This window comes from Coloeus monedula (assembly GCF_965178545.1).
Source record: "Coloeus monedula genome assembly, chromosome: 14".
In the NCBI taxonomy this organism is placed as follows: Eukaryota; Metazoa; Chordata; class Aves; order Passeriformes; family Corvidae; genus Coloeus; species Coloeus monedula.
The window spans coordinates 14,400,520-14,426,197 of NC_138794.1; the positions used below are offsets into that span (position 1 = coordinate 14,400,520).

General features: G+C 39.9%; 1 protein-coding gene across 4 annotated transcripts; it reads right to left on the reverse strand.

Annotated features, from left to right (window-relative positions):
- Window positions 1–1,391: 1,391 nt before the first annotated feature.
- On the reverse strand, window positions 1,392–24,958 carry SLTM (SAFB like transcription modulator; the record flags this gene model as incomplete). Of its 4 annotated transcripts, none has more annotated exons than XM_082290990.1 (21): window positions 1,392–2,043; window positions 2,397–2,554; window positions 3,287–3,425; window positions 3,840–4,154; window positions 5,009–5,179; window positions 5,718–5,842; window positions 6,430–6,604; window positions 7,681–7,844; window positions 8,068–8,159; window positions 8,485–8,645; window positions 8,733–8,842; window positions 8,932–9,081; window positions 10,645–10,763; window positions 12,938–12,987; window positions 13,548–14,016; window positions 15,362–15,389; window positions 16,385–16,432; window positions 16,871–17,053; window positions 17,356–17,420; window positions 24,018–24,105; window positions 24,767–24,958. In XM_082290990.1, the coding sequence occupies 21 exons, from the start codon at window positions 24,956–24,958 to the stop codon at window positions 1,935–1,937; spliced, it is 3,111 nt and encodes a 1,036-aa protein (XP_082147116.1). In that variant the 3' UTR covers window positions 1,392–1,934. The 4 variants fall into 4 exon arrangements, with proteins under 4 accessions (XP_082147116.1, XP_082147117.1, XP_082147115.1 ...); XM_082290991.1 differs by having other exon boundaries at window positions 3,287–3,437; window positions 8,566–8,645; window positions 17,347–17,420; XM_082290989.1 differs by having other exon boundaries at window positions 17,347–17,420.
- Between the last annotated feature and the right edge of the window lie 720 nt (window positions 24,959–25,678).

Below are 25,678 nucleotides of genomic sequence, written 5' to 3' on the forward strand. Positions count from 1 at the left end.
TTTTCAAACAGTTTTTTTCCCCATTGTCCTAGTTTGTTTTAGTGTTTTAAGTGAAATACAGACACCTGCACAATCAATCACATTTTTAATTTAATTAAGCTTTAACTGTTGGAATATGCCCACCTAGACTTTTACAGGAAACCAAACACACTTCAAGTTTTAATACCTCTCTATAGCTTTGTCTTTTAAGCTTATAAACTTCCAACTTGCCCATTTGATCCATTAGCCACTATAAATTCATCTTAGAGCAAATATTTGTTTTGTGTGTGTTGTCACACCTGATGAAGAGCACAGGCTGCAGCCAAATGCACAAGTACTTTTGAAAATACACTCTTGAACTTGTACTTTCTCTTGGAAACTCCTGTAGCAAAACTCAGTAAAATTGATCTTCAATTTTTCTTTTAAGAAGTGAGCAAGATGTATTAAGTATATCAAGGTAAGTGACACACTTGCTGAGACAGTGCATTTCTTTTGTTTAAACCTAAATATTTGTCAGATGTGAATATCCATATAGGATTAATTAGAGACAATGCTGTTACACCACCACGTTACTTCTCCAGCGTTCCTGAAAGGCTACTTACTCAAAACCAGTTTAGTTTAACTCATTTTCTGCTCTGCTCTTAATTCCCTTGGAACACTGCAGGTGCTTAGCAGTTCTTCCACACAGTGAGCAGAAATCAGCATCTTCTTACTGCTTCATGCCTTAAAAAAATGTTACTTGAATCCTTTTGTCACAGGCAGTCTACCAGTAAGCACTTCCAGCTCTTATTCAGGGACTACTTCCTAAGCTCTTCTGTTCTGGTAGGAGTCCCCTATTCATTTGGGTAACCATCCACCACCCAGCTTTTCCAAATGGGGCTTATTTGCTCTTCTCCCTTGCTGAATAGCAGTGTTGTAACTATACCCATACCCTGGCTGGGTGATAAATCCTGGCCTGGCTGCCTGGCATTTCTATTCCAGCCAGGTGCAGAAAGGTTGAACACAGACCCTTACATACTGACCCAAACCAAAAGGCTTAACAAGATGCAGCCCTTTTGCTCAAGGCCACATTAGTCAGCAGCTGAAGGAGTCCCCAAGCCCTGGAAGCAGAGTGTGTGGTAGTCTGGTGTAAAAACCCAGCTGTTTTAAAGTTCCACAGAGTTTTGCTAAACACAAAGAGCAAACTAAAATTATTTCTTTGGGCCTTGCTTGAGTGTTCTTCTGCTTTTTAGTTCTAATCTTTCTTCTGTGAGCAAATGTGCTTTTAAGTTTTCAATTCAGTAACAGTGAAGGAGACAAAGGAGTTTTAGTTAGAACCTAATGGCACTCATGTTTTGATTTGCTATACCAACATATCTGTTTAATTCTGCCTTCCTGCCCCAAATACTGCTTTAAAGACTTACTAGAAGCTATACAGAATATGAAGGTTTATTTCAAAAGAATACATTTGCAAGAATACACATAAATGCACTCAATGTAACAGTACCTTCTGCAAAAATAGGTTACATAATACCCAGTAATGAAAGAACAAATCTTATTTCTCTACAAATTAGAAAGCAGAGATAATAGCCTGGACAACCTTCAAAATGGAGGTTATTGTGGATGTTGTGAGAAGTAGCTAACTTTAAAGCATGACACCACAGAGCTAATGTTGGTAAATCAAACTACTAGCACACAGCTGCAAACTATTCTTTTATACAGGATTAACAAATATTTTGGTTCCAATTTCTTTTTACACAGCTCTAGTGCCTCAGGGAAAATGCTTATCAAAGATACACAAAAACTATCCAAAATTACAACGTAACTATTAAAATGCCTCCAAAATTGAGAGGAAAATAATCATGTTAAATTAAAAAAATTTAACCAGGATTTCCAGATAAGATTTCCTGTTCTTAATCAGAGAAAGTTTACAAGAGATTTCAATAAGTTATCTTGAAACCAAGCAGCTGTAGATCTTAGAATCTTCGTGGAGGTCCACCTTTAAATGGCTTAAATCCTGAGCCACTTCCCCTCTGCATGGAATTGCCTGTGATCTGTACAACTCTATTAATGGGTGAAGAGTTACTGGAAACAAAAGTTTTAAAAAAAGTGTTATGATACATATCTAAACTGCTGGTGCACAGGTAATAATGTTCTTACATCTTTTATCAGTCAACTGTTAAACTGTAAGTCTCAAAAGAGACTTTAAAACATGCAGGAAAAGACTTTGCAAGAAGTCCCTGACTCCTGTGCTGCTGGACCACGCTGCCAGCAGCAATACCCCTGGGGAGCCCTGTGCTGGCAGGGCAGGTGGGGCTGAGTGTGTGTAGCAACCACAGGGAATCACCCTGCTGCTACTGACACTGCTGCACTTCCTAAGGACACCAAAGCTTGCCGGGGCTCAGTAGGGAATGGAGAGGAAGGAGTGGTTTCTGTACCTTGTATGTGGAGCCATCATGCCCCCTCCTCCACGGCCATCTCCCATTCTCCTTGTGTCATGATAGCCACTTCCTTGAGAACTAGGTCCATGCCATTCTTTCCTTGGTCCAGTTTCACGACTGTGGCGTTCTACAACGTGTCTGTCCTCATTATAGTGCTGGTGAGAAAGCAACAGTCGGTCATTTTCAGAAAGAAAGGGCTGTTCTATCTACAGCAAACAAACTTTTCAAGAAAAGTAAGCTTAAGCTGATAAAATAAACCTAACTCCAGCACCTTTTAAGATTTCAGTCCATAGGCTGCTCACACATGTTTACAATGTTCCTGTTAATTCTAGGTAACAGAAACTTGTTGCAACGGCAGATGTGTGGGTATGGAGGGAGTGAAGTTCCATGAACTCATACTTTACTCCCAACTCTGCCCTGATCTCATGATCACTGGCATAAAACTCAGTAAGAAGAACATTAATACTTTTTAAATGCTTCAGGATTTACTAGCAGGAATAAGTTAGTCTGTAGTCTTTAAAGAAAAGTCTTGCAAAAGGATTTCCTCTCAGTATCACATTACAAATTACAATTACAAACTGCTTGACAAAGTAGCAGGCAGTGTATGGTTAAGACCCTGAAAAGGTGATGACAAATTCTCAAAAGCTTAATTGACTACTCTCTCAGGTATTTTTCTGATCTATCATAAAGATGCCAGACAAGGAGAATAGGGTAATTTTTCTGCAGTTTCTTGGGTTATTAAAAAAAGAACCTTAAACATAAGGAAAACTGACTTGAAAACAGCCAGAATGCTTGTGAATCATTTTGATGATGCTGTATGGTCATTTTTCCAGCATGAGTCTGCATTTTCTCTCCTTCATGCTCACAAACACAAGAAGGTGACTCACTTGTCCTCCACCTCTCTCTCCCATCACGCCCCGTTCTCCTTCCCTGCCTCCATAGCTGGAGGCGCTGCTGCGGCTCCCGGGAGGTGCTCCCCTCATGTGGCCGGACACTTCCCTTCCCGACCGATCCGGCCTCTCGCCTCTGTAAAAATTGCTTTCATCAAAATTTTGGTTTCAGTATAGTTGAATTGGTACCAAGTCATAGCACATGTAGACAGCAGAGATTCCTGTGGTTCCTAGCAACCTGCATCTGACTTCTTAGAAACATTCTTTTAGATCTGTGTGGCTCTTTAAATAATTACAGCTCACATGTTAGTCGTTTACATCTGCATTCTACACAAAAGCCTCCTTAACTCTGTGTTAAATCCCATCTAGGAACTGGATGCAATTTAGTATTTGCTAACCTACAGATTTCTTCTCATGCTTTTGAAAAGTGATGTTGCCATTCTTCAGGAGGGGAGGGTCTATTCTCTTAACGCACTAATTCTTGAGGGATTGCTACCATGGATAAATTCTACAAGAATCAGTACTTTCACTGGTTAGTCAGCAAATTTACCTGCCATCCCGTTTGTCTGTGCTTATGCTTCCCTCACTCTTCCAATTTGTTTGCCTAGGTGGGTTGGAACCAGTTTCTCTGGGATGTCGGCCGTGTGGAATTTCTGGTCTGTCATGAATTATCACTGTTCTCCTTTCATCTCTGTCTCCTCGCACTTCCCGTCTGTCTGTGTCCCGGAGTTCACTTCTTGGCTGTGGTGGTTCATTTCTTCTGGACTCACTGAAACTCTTGGGATATCTCTCAAACCCCGGCTCTTCTCTTCTTGCTGTTGGGCGGGTCTTTTTTGCCTCGCCTTGATTTACAAAACGATCTCGCCTAAGTTGTTAAAGTAGGAAAGAGTCATTTGCTTGTTTTCCATTTTCACCTTTCTCTGCACGTGTAAGCACAAGCATGAGGATATAAAATATCATCTTTGTATTACTTGTTTGTTACTATATATGTGGAATAGAAATCAAAGATACTTCCCAAATTGTACTTATTTCTACAATTGTAATTTTGAGCTTGAGTTCTAACAGCCAGTTAATCATTTCTTTATGCACTTATTTGTTCCTATTTTGGCCAGTGTAATTTAAGCAATTATGGGGCTGCCATTTTGCCCAGTATGGGCAAAACAGAGGGAATGCTAGATTTCTCAAGTCAGAATTGTATTTACAATTCTAGTTCACTGAAACCTAAAAGTAGAAGTCCAGAAGCTACAATTATGTGATCTTCGCTTTATAAGTGGTTACTGGAGATGTTTAATGGAACCATGAAGTTGCATCTGGAACCAGCATTTACTGCACAGTTAATGGATTGTGAGGAATGCTCTTAACTCTCCTTCAATCAGTTGCTTTTAGCCTTGCTTCTTAAGGAGGCAAGTTACCAAGTTGGACACAGGAAATCCATGAGAACTTATGACTAGATGTGAAAGAGGAAGGAATAATTGCAAAAATCCTTTTGAAATGTCTCACAAAAAAGGCCAGCAGGTAGCTAATTTAAAGCCCTCAGAGAAAAGCAATTAGATTCCATGATAAAAGTGGCCAGTCCTGAAGAAATGTCAGGACAGTACTCCAATTCTATTACATCAGAACTGTATAAAGCCTTTAGCACCACGTTCAGTTTTGAACAGTTAAGACTGAAATCTGCAGAGATACTGGCAGACAAATACCTGCTCCATTATCTAAACTTACCTATCAAAAGAAGATGATGGAACAGAAGAACCTTCTGGATATCGGCCTCGTTCTCTGTGATCAAAGTCATTGAACCTGTTCTGCTGGCGGCTGTAATCTGAGCCATGGCCAAAACGTGCATCTGTATCAAGAGCCATCTTCTTACTCTCACTCCAGTAAGGATCATCTCTCCTTTAGCCAAAACAAAGGAACCCTCGTCAGTCATATGAAACCAAATCAAGGCCTAATACACAGAAAACTGTTGAGAGTCAGTTGTCTATTTCAGAAGATGTTCATTTGACCTTTGGAAAGCCACTGACAAAGGTAGACTCCTTAAGAGTAGTGGACAAAACCATTTAAGAAAACACACAAAACTAACCATCCATTTAGCAGAAATATGAATTCTTAAAGTAGAAGCTAGAAGCTTCAACCATTAAGGCAGAACAGCTTTTCTCAGCAAACGCTCTGAATTGTGTTTTTTTCACACAATATGAATTCATTCATGGCATGCTTCTCTAATTTCAAAGCTCCCTCCTACAGGTAAGGAGTGTTTCATGTTTGTAATAAACTAATGTTAAACCAAACAAATACCAGAAATCCAGTTCTTCTGTGAAGACCTGCTTCAGGTACAAATGCATTTTGAAGTCTGATACAAGGCTTGTAGCTGTTTCTTTTTATTATGCACTGCAAAAAAAAAAAAAAAAAAAAAACAACCCAGTTTGAGAATTACCTGTGATCTACATCCCGTGGACGTTTCAAAGAATTCCTCTTTTCCTGTTCATACCGGAGCTGCTGCTGTTGCCGCCGAAGTTCCTCCCTCTCCCGTGCAATTCGCTCTGCTTCTTTTCGACGTTCCTGCCATGAAAGAAACCACAAGCAGAACAGGTCTTTACTAGAGATACCCAAAGAACAGTTAGCAAGGATACAGACCTATCCCTTGACATTTTTCTGCTAAAGGTTATCTGATAAAATTCATCCTTGGGTAGCATCCAAAATTAAAGAGCAGAGGGAATTACTTCTCTAAAAAAGCAGACAACAGATCTGGAGATGCTATTGGCTGTTACATAGAAATGTGTCCGGGTAATTTCTTGTATTACTACTGTATTTATTGCCCAGAAACACTTCTTGAAGTTTGCAGTGGTATTCTATAGGAAAAATCTAGTACAATTATGAAGAGTGGTATAGGCAAAATGATCCATTGTGCTTCATGTTTAGAGACTGATTTGTATAGCTGCTACAGTAGCAAGCATTTTACACCAAATTACTCCCAAGCAAACAAGATAAAGATTCCTGTTGTTGTACATTGTGGATTATGTAACGCATGCTGGTTTTCTATGAAAGAAAAAAGGCTGGGTGGAAGGGTGAAGAGCAAAATTCCCCACAAGTGCAAACTCTGCCATCCCCCAAAAAGCTCCTCCACAGTCCAGAGCCCAACTGCCCACCTGTTCAATCCGAACACGCTCTCTTTCCAAACGCTCCCGTTCCATCCTCTCCCTCTCCAGCTTTTGCCTCTCAATTTCAAGTCGTTCCCTTTCCCTCTGCAGGCACTCTTCTCGCTCGTGCATTATTCGTATCCGTTCTCGTTCGCGGCGCTCTCGCTCAGCAATTTCTCTTCGCCTGAAGAAAAAAAAAAAAAAAGGTAGCAGAAATTCATCTAAAAAATTTTGTCATCCAAAGCTAACATCACCTTAGGCACAGGCATTAAAAAACTATTCAGAGTAAGCTTTTCACAGAAGTCCTTGCGCCAGAAGTCTACTCCTTTTAGCCCCAAGTAGCCAAAATGGTTTTAGCTTATCTACAGAACCATCAGCAGACAACTGATAGGAAAAGTTATTTCAAGAATCATTTCTTGATGTATTTTATTCTTAATGTGGATTTCTCATTTGTCATGTGGCACACAGTAACAACAGTATTCAGTAGCCAAGAATATGATTGGATCTAAAAAATAAATGCTATTTTAGCTCTTGTCCTCTTCAAGCTAACAAAAAATTTACTTGTGGTTTTCCATCCAAAAAGTAAGACAGCCGATCATAACCACTCTGAGTTGCACAGGTTAGTAGACTCATGAACAGCTTCATTTTCTTTCATCTTTCTACCTCCCATAGTACAGCCCAGAGGAGGTGCAAAAGGCATTTTCTCCTTTAAGGTTTATGTTTGCTGGGAATTCCTTTGTTTATGATTTATTTCCCTTTGTTTAGGGAAACCCAGCTGACAACACAGCTCATTTTAACTGCTCTTTGCAAGCTTTTGGCCATACAAAAACAGCAGAACAGAACAGTCTAGCCATTTGGTCCTTCTATTTAAAGGGTCAAGATTGTATTATGCTTGAGTTGTCATTTAGATACACAACGTTATGGTTAAAAACAAACAAACCAGCCCTAAACACTACTTTGGGCCCTGTCTCCTAGTCTACCTCTCACCTTTTCAAAAAGAAAACTGGCATGCAGTAACACTTATGAGATACACCCTCCACTGAAACAAACTCTAAGCTGTGTGTGTACATGTATAGCTATTAAAAGATAACACAAGAATTTTGGAGTTTGTTAATTCACATAAAGATACTGTTAGGTAAAGTACCAGACTTTAACATCTGGTTAGGAGGCTTGACAGAATGCATTCTGATTAGACTTCTAAATATAGTAGCTGATCAATTAATGTATAAAATAGCCTTTAGCAAGAAGTTGAATTACTACCTTCGCAGTTCAACAGCTCGTCGTATTCTTTCCAATCGAACCATGTGTTCTCGCAATCTCTGTTCCTTCATCTTTTCAAAAGGCAAGATATCCTTTCTACCCCTGTATTCCCTGAATTTCACTTTATCTTGAATAATACGTTCTTTGTTCCTCAATATCTGTGGCTATAGATAGAGATTACAATGGTTATTTCAGAAGTCTCATTCATTTAGGGAGATTTCTGGATGTTACGTTCAAGTATCATTAATGACTTAGCAATCCCAAAGCATACAAAGCTTCTATCTAAGCTTAACAGTTTGTGATAGTTTATTGACTCTTCAGTGCAAATATCAACTGCAAGGTAGGATCAAATAAGGTAAGGATTGCATCAAATCTATAGATACTTACTTTATCAAACCTTCCCCTTCTAACTGTCCTAGTGTGGCCTTGGTCTCCTTTTGTTTGGTCTAAAACTACAACTTGACCTGGGCTTTTACCACCTAGTGAAGGGGGGAAACAAAAAAAAAAAAAAATAAAAGGAGGTTTAAAAACACACACACACACACAACTATCTCTATTTGCCTATTATAAATTTTCCTTAGTGAATTCTAAATCTCTGAAGTGAACTGGTACTGGTAGGAGAAGCATACCAGCACATGCCTGTAATTGAGTATTAGTATAAAGTATGGAAGTAGTAAATGTGTTACTGGAGTCTAAAAAAGAACAGGTGTTTAATTGTCTGGTTTCCAGTAAGAGCAAGAACATGCCCCCAAGACAAGTCAGACACACAGATTCAACAGGAGGAAATATGGCTATATGGCATACTTATTCTTTTCTTTTCTTCAGTTTTTTTAGTGGATTCTTGATTAGGGCCACTTGTTCCATTATCACTCTTCTCATCTTTACCTTCTGTTTTCTTGGCTTCTTTACTTTCTTTTTTTTCAGATTTCTCTGATTTCTTTTCTTCTTTTTTGGTTGATGGAGTTCTTATTAGGAAAAAGAACACATAAATCCAATGAGGAAAATTCAACTTAGAGGAGTTTCACGATTTCAGAAGATGTGAAATTTCTTACTTGCTGGCTTTGTCACTTGATGCAGTCTTCTTATCTCCTATGCTCCTACCCGAACTAGATTTCTCATCACTTTCCTTCTTCAATTCTTTTTTGGAGGGATCACCTTTCACCTATTTTTTTTTCAAAAGCAAATAGGTTAATACAGATTCTTGTAAAAGATGGTCTATTTTGGGAAAAGTCTTCATGTTATGAAACCTACTTTCTCCACAGAGATTTGCTGTCCGTGCAGCTCTGTTCTGTGCAGGTGTGCAATACATCTGGCCACTTCTGTGCTAGAGGACATTGTTACTATGCCGTAGCATTTTGCCCCTGGGCTTCGTGCATTTGTGACCACCTTTGCACCAAGTACCTATGCAAACAGGAAGAATTTAGGTTCTGAGAGAAACATTTCTACTAAGGAAGCTATGGTATTCCAGTAAGATTTTTACCCTAGTATGTAAGAAAACTAAACAAATTCACTCCAACAGCAACATAACTCCTGCCCCATTAGAAAGACTGACTGACACTCACAAGCTATCAAAAGCTTTGAGAACTTTATCCCAACTTGCACATCAAGGCATATTAATGCTTGCATCCTGCTTTGACCAGTCACCTCCTCATACCCATTATCTAAATGCTTCTCTTCAGTTATTGTCGAAATTCATTCACAGAAACACCACTGACCTGAATTTGATGGTTCATCTCTGACAGATGAACCCTCAGAAAAAGTCAGCAGCTGCCAATTAATGGCAGGAACATATAAGCAATATTAAGTAGTAACTTACAAAGGGAGCCAATTCTTCAAAGTCATCTAGCAAGTGTGTCAGTTAAGCCATTTTAGCATTCAGCTCTGATATCTGCTTCTTGAGAAGGTGTTAAGCTTTGTGTTCCCCCACCTTGCTAGAATTTCTATAGCCACTGAAGCCAGTCTTTTTGCCATAGTCATGCTTTAAAGGCAACAATTTTATCTTTCTAGCAGACTGTCATGGTACAGTCATTAAGTATTTCCCAATCAATTTTAGAACTGGGAAGCCATGTAAATATAACTACCAACCAGTTTTACAGAGAAAACAGCCAAAGTTTCAACAAAATATACTCTCAGGTGTCCACACTTGTGAATGCATTAAATAAAATCACCTAATAAATCAATTAGAAAAATTAGATATGCAATAATAAATACACATATTTGATATTCACAGTGCTCAGGTTCTAACTAGTTCCCAAGATACAATAATGCCATGACCTGCACAGGCTTACACAAACACTACAAATTCACATGGTTATCAGCAACTCCTTTGGGAAAATGACAACAACCCTGGGTTTAGAAGACTGCTTAGCTTTTAAGATTTCCGCATTGTTCTATGGAATTTGTATGTTTAAATTAACCAAAACTGGGAAAACAGACTTAAATTAAGCAGCCTGTAAAAAAAAAAAATCATTAAGTCATTGAAAGAGTCCCTAAAGGATCATACATTAAATGTCACATCTTTTTACCTATTCTTCCTATTCATAAGCCTTCAGAACACATTTTAAAAACAGTCTCCCAAAGCAGGATGTTCTATAAAGACTGTTTATATTACGATTTTATCATTTAGTACTTTATCTCGCACTCATGGTTAAACATAGTTGCTACAAAGGAACATAGCCATCATTACTTTAAAAGCCAGTCCTGACCAGAATATTCAAGTATTTGTGAAATGTCTTTTATACTTATCTTACCTCCACAGGAAGAAAAACTTCTTATAAAATGAACATATGGTTCTTCCTGTAAGCATACACTCTTACTGCTGCAAGTATGGGGTTTTAGATTGCACTGGCCAGACATTTCCTCTAAAACCTTTATTTAAATCAAGTATTACTCAATTTGTGTAACTGAATAGAGGAGGGGGAATAGACACACACCACACACATGGTATCACACCCCATGAAATACCTTTCCATATTTGCCAAAGAGATTTTTCAAGTCAGCAGCTTTTGTGTTGGAAGACAGTCCGCTAACCCACAGGTTTCTAGTTGAACTTCCACTGCTACCACTAACACTGCTTGCGCTTCCTGAAACAAGTTTTACAAAACAGCCAAAAAATTAAGGAGACAAAGGTACCATGAATATTTAACTGAAGTGTTGCTGAAAAGAGAAACGTAGCATGTTACCTCTAAGTAATTGTTCATCTGGTTACCTTTCTTGAAAAGACTTCTATAGAAAAAAATATATATGCCACAAGATTTCATTCATTTAACCATGTATTGAGACCAACAGCTTGGCTAACTTGTACCCAAAGGACAAAGACAGAAAAATAATACAAATCTTTATTAAAGGCATGCTTTACCCCTCATTTGGGTATGTACATTTATCTTCAATATCTGGCTTTTATCATTAGCTTCCATCCAAGAAATTTTTTTCGTACAGTATTTGTTCTCTATCATGATGTCTGTACACTGCTCAAGTTACCAGAGACAGCAGCAAGGCAAATACAGAAGACTTAGATAATCCCAGCCTCCAGAATCATGTGGACAATTTCCACAACTTCTTGAAGTATCGGCTTCATCCACAGCAGATTTTTAAAAATACTACTGGATGTAGAACTGGATACAACCTAGCAAAATTATTTCCCACATACTAAGGAAAATACTAAATAAAAGCTGGAAAAACATTATGTGCCTTAAATACTCCCCCCACCCCATGTATTAGGTATTTTTGCAACAACACAGCAATAACACCTCAAGAGATTCATTCACCTCACTCCCAGTATCTTTTAGTCTTCAGTTAGGTAGTTCAGCTTGTTGTTGTTTGCTGCTAAATGTATGAACTGCTTTGGAATATGTTAAAATGTAGCCAGTCCTACAGGCAAGACCAGAACTGGATCTCTGGCTTGACAGATGGAAAATCTGGTGATGTGCAGTTTTAAAAGGTAATTTAACCATCTTGAGAAAAAAATGATAGTTTTGTTTCTTCAATGCATCAAGATTAACCAACAGAAAAAGGTAACAAATTTCAGTTATGGTCATTCTAGGGTTATCTTGATATTAGATTAGATATATAAGGAAGAAATTCCTCCCTGTGGGCCCTGGCACAGGTTGCCCAGAGAAGCTGTGGCTGCCCCATCCCTGGAATGTCCAAGGCCAGGTTGGATGTGCCTCAGAGCGACCTGGAATAGCGGAAGGTGTCCCTGCCCACAGCAGGACATTGGAACGAGATGATCTTTAAAGTCCATTCCAACCCATAACGCTCTATGGTTCTGTGATACACTTAGAAAAATCAGTAAATATCATTAAACAGCCACTGGCCTGGCTTTGGCTGTGTATATTAGAGAAAGCCTTACAACAGTTACTATTACAGTTATCACATATACTACATAAATGAAGATACATGCTTACAATGAAACTGAAGATTTGCTGTAAATGTCACGAAAAGACACATCTACAGAAGACCCAATTATGTCTGCCACAAAAATTTCCTCTCAAACTGAGTATTCAGGTAAAGTTTCATTCATCCATTAGTGTTATGCCAGAGATTTTGTGACAAAGGTTTTTGGCAGAAAGGGAGTAGGTAAAATAAAGAGACACATGAGCTCACACAAATGCATTTGTTCAACCATGAAGCATCAGTATAACCGGTGACATTAATGTGCTCTTGAGCTCCACTCTTCAAACTTGTAATCGCAATACAGGGTTTTATGGAACCAGATGGAAACGCCAAGGCAGAAAAATAGGTTCAAATTTAATACATTGAACAACCACAAGTGCAATTTTGCAAGCTGGCATCTCACTATAATACTTGGTTGAGAGTTCTGTTTATTTAAAAATGAGCTAGAATTACAAACAAGACAAAAAAATTCCCTGGCATTACATTTAAGTACTTGCAATTATTTTTTGCTTGTTTTGCTGTAAATTACAGCAGGCTTATCTGAAAAAATTATAGCTTCTCATCAAAACAAAGACTTGGGAAATGTTAAATGGAATTTGCTCCCAAAAGCATTTTTGAAACAGGAGAATGTATCTTCATCAAGTCTTTACAGTAAGTATTTTTGATCTTATGACAAACCTGGCATAAGGAGAAACAAAATATATGGACACATACATATAGCAAATGATTACTGTACCTCTAGCATAATTTACTACAGATGGCTGAGTTCAATCATATAAGCCATTTTATCACATCGCAAACAATTTCTCCATCAGGAAAGCATTTAGGCTTGTATTGTCTTGAACTAATTTGTAATAGTTACCTTTATCATCCTTTGACGTGGTCTTGCTTTCTTTAGATTCCTTAGTAGAGCTAGAGAAGCAAATTAAAAAAATCAGAAGAAAGTTGAAACTACAGAATTTGGTGTTGCATTTTATACTACTAACACTAACAGACAAGTTAACATTTCAAAAAATAAAAATGAAAAAGGGCCAGACTGTATATTTGAACAAATGATTCCCTTATGGATTCTTGCACTGATTTTCCCCAAGATGCCTGAAGATCTAGATTTTCTGACAACTCTATTCAGTGGATATATGGCAATCTTCTCCAGATTTCAGGACGGGGACTTGACTTCACTTTGTGTTCTTAGAACTGATAGCTGTTCATTACCATCATCACAAGGACATTTAAAAAAATCGTCAATTTGAAAAAAATAAATAAATGCTGACAATTCGACAATGCAATCAGTAGGACATAGTGTCTATACGAAGATCTTGAATTTTAAAAAGTAACTTATGGCGGTCAAAAAACCTATAGGCAGGAGCATAGGATACTAATTATAAGATTCTTGCTGCTACCCCCTTAATGTAGAGTGATCTTATTGAATGCTGGTACTCAGTATCGTAAAGAACTGACATAGAAAAACAAACCTCTTTGCTTGACCAGAGGCCCCAGTAGACGAGGGACCTTTCTTCAAAGTATCCTTTTCTTTGTCTCCAGATTCTGCTTTCTTTGAACCTTCTCTGGCTTCCTTCTTGACGGGATCACCCTTCACGCAGTCTTCCTTCTTACCATCTTTATGGTTCTCAGTCATCTCATAGTCCTTGCTTTCCTTCTCCAGGCTCTGTGAAATGGTATCCTGCACATCCTTTGGCTTACTTGCTTCAGAATCTGTAATTTTCACATTTTTACCTGTTTCTAGGAGGTCATCACCATCAAAATCCAGAGTGATGGCATCTTCGGCCTGGATTGTAACCGATATGTTATCATCCTCAGCTTCTTTCACAGAGGTGTTAGCTTCCATCTCTTCATGAGCCGTGTGAGCAGCCTCAGCTAGGCTTTCTTCTGAGGGAAGAGGTTTAGATACTTCTTGTGTACCATCACCAGAACCTGCTTTATCTAAGAGGATTTAACAGGAATAAATATGGCAAAACAAGAAGTTTAAACAATTTCATATGCATAAGCTAGAATAGGACCTAGAAAATACAAAGCCAGTTATTAGCACTGATGGAAGGTTAGAAAAAAACACAAGGTGTATTAACACAAATATAAATCCTTTACCCAGGATCACTTATTCTTCATGGCAAAACACATTTTCTAGAGACAAATACCAAAACATTAGGAAGGAGAATACGGTTCCATCCTGGAGATACCCGTTCTTCATAAGAAGTATCCATTTTCCAGTTTAGGATTTAGCATTCCAGAAGAAAATAGTTGCTTTGGACGTTCACAGTTTGATTTAATCTGTCTTTGAATCTTCCTTGTTCCAGAACTTCCAACATTTCGCAATCCGAAAGAATTACAGTCTTGGAGAATTCCAGCCAGTCTTCCACGTGGGTGTTCTCTGTTCCTTTCCTTTCCAAGCAGTTGCTTGGCAGTCAAGTGACTTGCACAAGGCTGCTGCAGAACATGGATGGGTGAGCCTTAATCCAGAGTTCGTAGACAAAGGTCCTCAGTCTTCATCCACTGGAAAGATTTTCCATCTCAGTCCCACAGAGACATCTCCAACCGTATTCTTGGATTTGCGTAGATGAGACACTTCCGCCGTAGGGTCCCTCGTAAACACGGAGTCTGTAGCTTTATCCTGTAGCTTCAGTAATGTGTTTATTCCATCTTGTGTAAATTGATGGTGTTCCATGTCCTTTCGAGTCCACAAAAATGTAGAATCCTTAAGACTTCTGTCCAGGAAGTCTGTTTGCCCAAATGCATTAGATTCCTTCTACAGTTTCACTAATGAGCACAGCTTAAAAAATGGTAGCCACTCCACAGGTTTTCAAACACTTGTTTTACCATCCTGTGTACAACTGGTATTTCTAAGTGACAGTAAGCCAGGCATATGATGGTCCATACATTTGTGGGGTGCTCAACTTCAGTGTGAGTGTGTAGCATTTCACTCAACTAAACATCAGTTACTGCAGTGCAAGTTGGAAGCTTTGGCATCAAGACTTACCGTATATTAAAATCAGAGTCCTTGAATACTATGGGTTTTTATTAAGAATCATAGTATTACAACTGTATCCACCACAGTAACTGATAAGTACTGTAATCAACTCTTAAGAGTAAAGTAACTCTTAGGAGTGAAATAAACTGACTGCAGTGATTCCAGGTGCTGAGCTCAATGAGGAGACAACTGATACTTAGTGCTGGAGATAAGCCTAGTATTAGTAGAGACTGAATGTTACAAGATAAAGTTGCCTGCTCTACCATAGTAAGACCTCTGAACTCTATTAAACTTTAGACATACCTTTGTCATTTTCTTCATCTTCACCATCCTGCAAGAAAAGGAAGTCAACACTAAATGTCTCCTATTTTGAAACTTTAAGCAGAACAGTTTGTATTTTTCACGGAAATTCTACTGTATGAATGCAAATACTGAAATGAAAACTGTTTCCAAAGATTATCCAGGAACCAAACCTTTGCATCTCCCTTGTCAAATCACTAAAAAATTTTATGAAACTTCTTTATGAAACAACTAGGTATTTATCTGCAATGCTTGCAGTTTGCAGTTGGTTGGGACATGCAGATGCTGTCTTACCCTTAACTCAATGGGACATTCCTAAACTATTCCACGTCTTGCTAAAGCCTTCAGAACAGATGTCACACTGCTGACTGCTGCTTTCAGAGAAATGCAAGCAGCCCGCCACTAGCTTTAAAAGCTCGAGAGAGAAGTCAGAAACTAGGTCGCCTCCCTCCGGTAAGTACTTAAAAATTAAACTCTGATTTCAATAGGTATTTACTTCTTTCTCATTAATTTTACTGAGAAAGAGATGCTGTATGACTCATCACTTTTCAGACATCAGTTCCATGTAACTCAGAATGAATTTCTGAACTTAGAGATATCAGACACCACCAAAACACCGAAAAGCAACTCTAAACAGCCACGCCCTGTTCCACATTCTTTAAGGGCAAACTTCTACATTAAACAGAAGTTCTGAACTCCTGTACAGGCTGTATATACTACAACACTATCTGACATAGCCCTCTGATATGTTTTTAAGGGAGTGTGAAACAGTCTTTGTGAAGTCTATGCACTGAACACTCCCAAACTGTAGACAGGAATGATGTCTTTAAATAGGTCAACTCACTTGGTATCACAATTATCTGCAGTATTAAATATTTGAATGAAAGCTTCCCATACTGTTTACCTTTATTGTCTTACATCATCTGACTCTAACATGCACACTGGAACAGAAAAACCAGTCTAAAGTGATCTTTTCCAACTAAACATACATGAAAATCAGCTTAACAGAATGGAATTAAAACTCACATGGACAGCTGGAAAAGTGTAATCTTCTACGTCTGGACGTGCATTTTCCTATAGAAATAGAAAAGGGACTTGATTAGCAAACTATAAGACACTCAAACATTCAGAAGTCAAGAGATTCAGTTAACTCAGAAAACATGTAAGTGGATACACAGTGTGAACATCAACGAGCAGTTCTCCTGATGTAAATAATCTGAACACGGAACTGTAAGTTCACTACTAGTACAAGGGAAAAGGACCACTTAGGAACTAACTCTGTATGGACTCTGGTAGAATTTTATCAATCAGTGCCACATTTGTTTCAGGACTATTCAAATATAAACCAAGGCAAATAGAAAGAAAAGAGTAAAGAAACAAAAAAAAAACCCAACCCTATATTTTAGAGATAAGCAAGACAAACTGAAAAACTAGTTCTGACTTCCTAGTAACAAACACTAAGAAAAATGTACATTTTGCTGATAAAAATTCATGTAAAATATAGCCAAGTACCTGACTTTCGGAATCCTTCTCCACATCTGTTGTCTCTGCTGGCTCCAGGTCACGGTATCTTTTCCTTTCTGCAGATGGTAGTTCTTTAGAATTCAAGTTCTCATCGTCAACAGATTCTTTGAAGTCCTTCAATTCATCATTTCCATCTTGATCACTTGCATCTTGAGTCTCCAGTTCACCTTCCTTTTGGTGTGAACACAAATACTTGGTATAACTGAGAGTACTAGCTTTATTCTGAAAAAATCACCGCTAGAATCAGTGTTTCACTGCTGGATTTATGTGTCTCACGCAAAAAAAACCCTCATAGTATGTTTTAAAAATCCCTCTGCTTCACACCCTTAGGCATCACACTGTGAATACAGTAAAAACAATACTCCAAATTTCCACATAAATTACCACAAAGAAAATGGAAACTTTTTCATTAACTGAAGTCAAACATTGACCTTAAATACAAAATGGGAAAAGTTTTTACATACTTTTATTACCTTGACAAAGGAATCCTCTTCTACTGAAGCATCACCAGTCAATTCATCAGCTTCCTGCTTTTTACCTGAAATCATGGGATATGCTGTGACTAGACCTGCTATGTAGAGCACACTTCTAGCACTGATTATATGTTTGGCCTTAGTTTATTACTCTCTACATGTTCCAGTTTAGCTGGATTGTTCACTACAGTATAACCCTCCAAAAACTGAGTAATTTTTAAAGCGATAAAATATCAGCTGAGTGAGGATGAACAATCAGTGCTGTTGAATAAAGAAGTGGTTACATCCAAGTTAGAGATTTTAATACCAGTCCTTCTATTTTGAGTGACAATGGAATTCAGGAGAATATTGAACTATAAACTAAACATTTCTAGAATTACTGAAGTTAACTAGTCATTATGACTTTGAAAAGGTCTTGCTTTATAGAATAAGTAACATCACTGAGAAGTTAGGTTAGAACGAACGTCTAAAGATCACCTAGTCCACCCAACCTCCTGCTGAAAACTACAGTCAAGTTCCAAAGAATGATGGAAGGGCTCAGGGCTTTATTTAGCTGCAGCTTTGAATATCCACAAGCATGGCAATTACAAGCCTCTCCAAGCCACCTTTTTCAGTACTTTTCATCACTAGAGGATGAAGTGAGACAGAAGAATTGAGTAGGTGAAGCCCTTCTGTTTTCTACATATGCTTTACTGTACTAAGGGCTTGTTTCATTGAGGAATTCTGTTCTTCCAGCACAGGCACACTCTTCTCTATTAGAGATGTCTCTGTGGGGATGACGACTACACACAGTTCCCTTTGGAACCCACTGCATTTCCTTAATCTTCTGAAAAACAAGACTTAAGAACACTAGATAGAAACATCTCTACACAAACACACCCTTTGAAGAACGTCCTCTCTCTTTGATTCAGTCTATCAAAGATTAGCCTATGCAACAGTTTTCAGTAGCACAAGGTACAAAAGCAGTTCTGTTAGGAAGCGGCTTTACTGTATCTTCTGCTGAAACTCTGTGCCAATTCAAATGCAAATGAGATGGCAGTCATAATTAGCACTTAATGCTTCATTTTTTGGCATCAAATCTTCCCTCCTCCCCATATCCTCTAATGAATGGCTAAATCAATTCTATAATTATTCCAAAGGAATAGAGAAGAAAACCATAAGCCAAAGTTTGACACAGTATGGACATCTCTGCTAGCTGAACTACTCAATTTTTTCAGCCATTAATTTCCGTGGTCTTTCATATACAGTTCTTAAATTGCATTTCAAAGCTGGAAAGTGCTCAACTACAGGGCAAGAAGAGACACTTGTTTTGGGTTTGCTTGGATTCCAGTTGGTTTTACTCATTTCCCTGAAAGGCAGCACTCTGACCATACTCCTAGAAAAAGTACATTGTTGTTTTCAGTACAGGCACACACTGATCTCCAGGAAAAGGCACATGGCAGAAGCTATTTCTGTGACTGAAAACATGAGATTCAAACTTCCAGATCTAAAGTCAGCATCACTGATTTTACTTCACTTAAAACAAACAAACAAACCAACACACGAGGTGTCTCATTTTATACTTGTAATGCAATAGGTTTGAGAGATTTTGGTGCAAAAAGCCAGTTGCACAGGCATACTAAGGGAAGCCAGCTCTTCTCAGGAAGAGGACTTACATTGGAAAGAACAGTTTCTGATGTGCATCACAGCTGATGCCTGAAACCAAGACTAACTCATATTTTGTGTTAGCTTTTTAGCATTCTATGATAGAATCTACAGACCCCAGGTATCTTCAACATAAATAAAAAGCAGTGAGAAACAACAAGGATTTCTACAGACAATCAACTGCTTTCTGTTTTACCCCCTCACATTTCAGTTTGTTTGTTAAACCTGAAAGAACAAGTTTTTCCTGCATCCTATATCCAGCTAAGCATACACAGAGACAGACAAGCACACACAGTAGATGCTCAACACATTTAGCAACTATCTAGCATAGACCATCATGAAAGCTATTTAATCATTCATTTTGCCTGACGAAATACAGCAGGTGAACTAGAACCGAGGCCTTATAGGGAATAAAAAAGAAAAACAAACCAATGACAAAGTTACCTCAAGTTAGCCCCACCATTATGCAATAGCAGCTAGAGAACTATATTTTATTGACCAGTCCTCATCAAGAGCAAGTTACAGCAGTCAGTAATGAAGCTAGTTGTATCTTTTCTTTGCTACTATATTGAGTAATGATTTCATTAGCCCTTCTTTACTATGTCTGCTGTATTTGTAGCAAATCCCATTTGCTCTGAGTACCAGAGGTATTCCCAGGCATAACAAGACCTTCACTTTTCAGCTTCAAGCCAGAAAGTGGTGTAAGTCTGCTCTCCCTCTCAAGTTCTGTGTTTCAGGTTGCTTTGCTCTGGTTAGAGTATCATTGCTCAAAAGTGGCACTTCAAGGTTCTGATACAGATGGTTTTCAGATGTTGGTACAGTAACTTGCCAAAAAGCCAGCATCCACAAAAATTCAACATTTGTCTGACTGACTCTCATCCACCATGGGCTACTGAAAGGCACACCTAGCTCTTAAATTCACATAACTAAAATCAGATTGCAACAGACACCTTGCAAAAAAATAACTGTTTCTCTGAACTTATTCAAGACCAGTGTTGATGTGATTGAAGGGTAAGTTAACAAACAGAGCCAGAACAGCTGGACCTTCTGCAGATAACAGGTGTAGATGGTCTCAAGTCACACAAGTTGTCAACACCTGATACAATTTCTGTACAGGTTTATCCAAGCAGTGTCTGTTGAAAATGTGTGTATGCAGCATTCACCACAGATCTGGGTGCCTAACAACACAAACACTCGTTTACCTTGGAATGATGGCACTCCTTTACAAGCCATGCTCAATCCCTTTGCTGGCAACAGCAATTGCTACACACCATAAAATTGCAACAGACTATTACACAGAGAACAAATATTCTGCTTATAAGTACGTAGAAGAATTAGAACATCTTTAAAACGTTGATTTAACATTATGCAGTCTAGCTTTCATTTCATTTAAGCCCTACAGTAGCGTAAGGTTATCCTACCTATTCATGGTCCTCCACGTGAGAAATTCAGGCTACCTGAGTGTTTACAGAATTATAGAAGACTGTATTCCAGACAACTCTTGAACTAGACATTTGCACGTCAGGCAGGAGCAGAGTGACATACTCATCAGAAAATTTTGGAAGAATTAAGAGTTTGTATTTCTTCTGGTATTTCTGCTGAAACTCTCAACAGGGTTCTGTCACACCTAATGCTAAAGATTCATCAAAAACATGGGATAGGACATAAACAGGAGATAAATCTTTACAATGGAATAAACTATAGCATTAAGAGTTAGTGCAATTTGAAATGTCTCATTTGCCCCAATATTAAGAAAAGTAAATGATCCTTCTCTATTTCTGTATTCTGAAATGGTATCATGAGGTACAAGAATATTTAAGTCCTCTACTGTGTCTACAAGATACAGTTCTTAGTCATTGTTTTTAGAAAGACAGGTCTGTGAAAACCAAGTGTACAACTTAGTTTACTTTGTTTTGTTCTTATATTTAAGTAACTGAATGGTTTTAATAAAGAAGTCAAAATTATCTGGGCAACAGTACAATCCAGCCACCGTCAGTTGTCAGCTTTTGATCCAAGAAACAGTAATGTCAAACTGGAAATTCAGTTGCCAACTAGATTGTTACCTGAGACATGAACTAACAGGGTAGCTAACTGACCTCAGAAACTTGTAGAGCAGCAAATAAACATCTTTGCTCACATGAATTCTGCAAGGTTAAAAATTATCAGCCTAAAATTTTTCCTTCATCCAAAACTCATCAGGAAAGTAACTTTCAATTACCAATTTTAATATTCAACAACATTTTTGACTGCAGATCCTTCAAAGGAGCATTCAAATCATAAACATTTGAAAAGTATTTCATACTAGCAGTAAGGTAACTTCCTCTAGATACCAGACTAGGCAGCAGAACAGTTAGGCTTGAAAAGATAAGTTTTTTCTAAAAACTGTCATCTTTTTACAAAACAAGAAATTCATCCATAGCTACTAAAGGCTACAGTGGAGAGGCACAGCTGAGGCACTTAAAGGAGCACTTGGCATTTTTTCCTTTCAAACTTTAATTGGCAAAACCAATTGATCTTACCTGTATAACTCTGCAGTTCTTTATCCTAATTATTTAATTAAAGTAACGCCTGGAAAAAGTGTTAAATATTTACTAACTTTGCATGAGGATTGATCAAAGATTCTTGTTGGATTACAGAATCCTTCTGAAAGCATTTTTTAAGTTGTATGAAATGAAGTCCCACTCTTAATCTTGTTAGCATTCTTCTCCCTTTTTGTAAGCATACACACAAAAAAAAAGCAAGGAAAGACAAGTGTATCATTCCCTCCCCTCACACACACCCCATTACCACTCCAATTTGGCCTGTATCAATATTCCAGACAAGGTTTTTGGAAGAGACAGTGCTAGGCAATCAGACATCACGCTTTTTCCACAGACCCTAAGAGCTCCAGTAAAACTGGTTACAGAAGACTTTCAGATCTAAACCCTGGACCTAGCCACCTGACACACTTTGTGACTTTTCGCAAGGACAGCCTCCTTTCTTCCCTCCCACTGGCCTTTCTCTCTGGCTGCTATGAGGAGGTTTAATCATCACTTCCACTCCCTGCCCTTTCCTGAAGATGGGTTTTCTTTGTAAATTAATATCTAATACTCCTACCCTCCCTTGTACAGCAATAATAGCAGAGGGAAAATACTATAAAACTGGCAATGTCATTATTTTACTGCTGGACAGCAGTAAAATTAAAGACCCATCAGTATTAGTCAGAAGTTGGGGGGGAAGGGGGTAGAAACAAGCATTAGCAAAGGCCTGGATCAGTCAGCAAAATCAGTAAGGAGGAAAAACGTCTCCTAGTGAATAGCTAAAATTCAAAAAAATATATTTCATACAGTTAGAAATAAACCAATACAATAAAAAAATATTTCCCCTAGACTAAACAGCGAATTTTTCATATTCCACAATGAACTTCCCACAATTTTGGCACAAAATTTGCTCATAAGACTTTTGTAATCTAAAAAGTAATGAGGAAAAACTCCTGAGCTTGCAAAGTGAGCTGATAAGAACTTCACAAACGCTGTGTTTTCCTTTGTGGTTTACCAAGAACGCACATGTCATATGTATGCATGACGATTTGGTGCACAGGAGAGGTGGCAGGGAAGAGCTACTGAAGCCCTGCCTCAGGCAGCAGCAGTACTGGTTGGCAAACTACCTCTGAACTACCCAAGAAACCAGTTCAAGAACATTATGCATATCATGGTATTAGTTTGGAGACTAGGAGGATAAAAAACAGGAGATAAGAGAAGTGTTTGTCAAAGCAGAACATAGTGCCATTTAGAGCTCTACATGAAAAATTGTGGAAGAGTTTCCTTTTTTAGCTGCCAGGTAATTATTTTAATCATCAGTTACCTTTCTAAAGCAGGGAATAAAGTAATGTGACAGAAAAAAAAATGAAACCACATTTGAAAGTTTATTTCCTTTCACTTCTCTAATGTGCGAAAAGTACGGAGAAGTTATTCAAACTTTCTAAGCAGACAGATTTTCTTACTAATTTCACCATTCACAGTACCAGACTGACTGAATAATCACTTTCACCACAAATCCTAGCCCATGACAAGTGACAGTGGTATAAGACTGTTCATGTCCAAAACATGCCCCTGTAGCACATGTGTGAGCATTCTCAGTGTGTATGTTCAATGAAGAACACGGTGCATAAAGCAGACAGGTCCTTTCCCAGTACTAACAGATCATGGATGCTCCCAGAAAAACTGAAAACACAATCCCAAACAAAAATCCCCCAGACTCCAAACTCACAAAACAGTATTTAAATTCTCAGGCAAAAGAAAACGAAGGTGAAAAATCTGAAAAAAAATCACTGCCAAACAGATCAGCACAAAATCTAAATATTAATGTCTCACAATAGAAAACCTAAAATCTCTTAATTAGACATTCCACAGTGAGGCTTCAGCACCTATTCAGAAAATGCATGTTTTTAAACCCTGTCTTCAGTAGAGAGCATGCTAATACACCCACACAACACAGTCCCCTTCAGAGAGTGACCCCTCAGCACATATTGCTGTGCCCTCACCACCAGCAGGGTCCAGCACCTGCTCACAGCTGAAGAACCTCTGCTGTTACATAGATCCTTCTGGACACGGCAGACACCCCACAGTACCTTCTGCTTCCACCCTGCACCTGCAACACCGCACATTCAGCATCTCTGAACACAGCACACTCCAAACCCCTCACAGCTCATCTACAGCACCTCAGCACACACAGCACAGGTCTCCAGGAGCTGTGAGCAGTACAGCCCCTACCTCATAACGCACATCTCTTAACCCAGTCATTTTCCATCTATCTGTAGCTCTCTCTACATGTATTGCTCCAGCACTCCCATATATTGTCTATATACAGAGACTGAAAACAGATATGCAAGGCAAAGGATGTCTTATATGACAGAAGTTATGAAAAGTAAAGTCACAACTGCACTCAAACTACAGACCCCAGTCCTACAGTCCTTCTTTAAGGTGATATATGCAAAAAACACCTGCAAAAGAATATAAAATATATCAACAGATCCTAACCTTTGCCTTTAGTTGGTTTCTTGGTGGGTGTGTCAGCTGAAACATTTATTTCAATATTATCTGGATCACCTCCTTCCTCTTCAATAGCCTAAACGAGACAAAAAAAACACCCCAATTTTTAATGGCTTTCAGTGGAAAGTTGGGCAGTTTGACTTCAGTAGAAGTCTGTAAGCCAAACAGTTCTTTCAACATCTCAAAAATATTTTATAAAACGCTTTGGGTTAAACCTTTCACTTAAAGTGGGAGAAGAGCAAGGGGACACTAATAATAACGGCTGAGAGTTTCAGCTGTTAAAATGACACTTTGGAAGTACAGCTTATCAAGGATCCGCACATTTCTCTTTGGAAACGTAACACTAGAAGGCCACAACGACGTCCATAATGGCATTAAGGGCAGCTCAAAAACAGGACACGGGAAGCACAGACAGCCCTCAGCAACAACCTGCCCCGGGGCTCGCCCGACGAGCTCCGGCGCCCGGGGCCGCGGGCGGGCCTCAAGGCCGCGGGGCGAGCTCCGCCAGCCGGGGCGGGGAGCTCCGCCAGCCGGGACACCGCGCCCAGCCCGGCCCAGAGGGGCCATACAGCGCCGGGGACTCGGTGGGGCGGACCCTCGCCCGGGCACTGGAGGCACGGCGGGGACAGACCCCGCCCCCCACACCGGGACAGCGGCAGGGCCGCCAGCGCCCTGCCTCCGGAGCCGGGCGGCAGCGGCGGCCACCAGGGTGGGCCGGGCCTGCGCCCGCCGCTCACCTGCTTGAGCCGTGCGATGAGTACCGTCTTCACGCCGGTGATGTCCAAGTTGCGCCGCTTCAGCTCCGACTTGAGGTCGATGACGCGCAGGTCGCTGATCCTCTTGCTCTCGGTGGGCGGCGCCGCGGGCACGGCGGGAGCCGCGGGAGCCCCCGCAGCAGCGGCGGCGGGAGTGGAGGCGGCGGCGGCCATTTTAGAGCGGGCGGGCGAGCGCGGCGGCCGCGCGCACAATGAGCGCGATGCCCGGATGGAGCGCGGCCGGCGCGCGGCTGTGCGCAGGCGCGGAGTGGCGCACCTGGCCTGGAGCGCCCGCCCCGCCTGGGGCCCGCCCTGCCTGGGGCCCGCCCTGCGCGTCAGGGGATCGGGCTCCGCCGTGTCCCGGCGCCGCTGGCGTGCGCGGGAGATCCCGAGTGCTGGGAAAGGCAGCGGAGCTGGGGAGGGGTCTGGGGCGGCTGTCCTGTGCAGAGCAGCTGAGGAAGCTGGGGGCTCAGCCTGGAGAAGAGGCTCAGGGGTGACCTTATCACTCTCCACAACTCTGACAGGAGGGTGTAGCCAGGTGGGGGTCCGTCTCTTCTCCCAGGGAACAGCGCCAGGACGAGAGGACGTGGCCTCAAGCTGCAGTAGGGGAGGTTTAGGTTTGACATTAAGAATTTTTTCACAGAAACCGTGATTAGACACTGGAACAGACTGCCCAGGGAGGTGGTGAAGTCACCGTCCCTGAAGGTTTTTAAGGAAAGACTGGAGGTGGCACTTGGTGCCATGGTCTAGTTGGCATCATGGTTTTCGGCCATAGGTTGGACTCGATGATCTCAGACGCCTTTTCCGACCTAACTACTACTGTGATTCTTGCGTGCTCTGGTCACTGGCTTGTCAGAGTTTAGGAAATGAACAGTTGATCTGTTTCTGTAACAG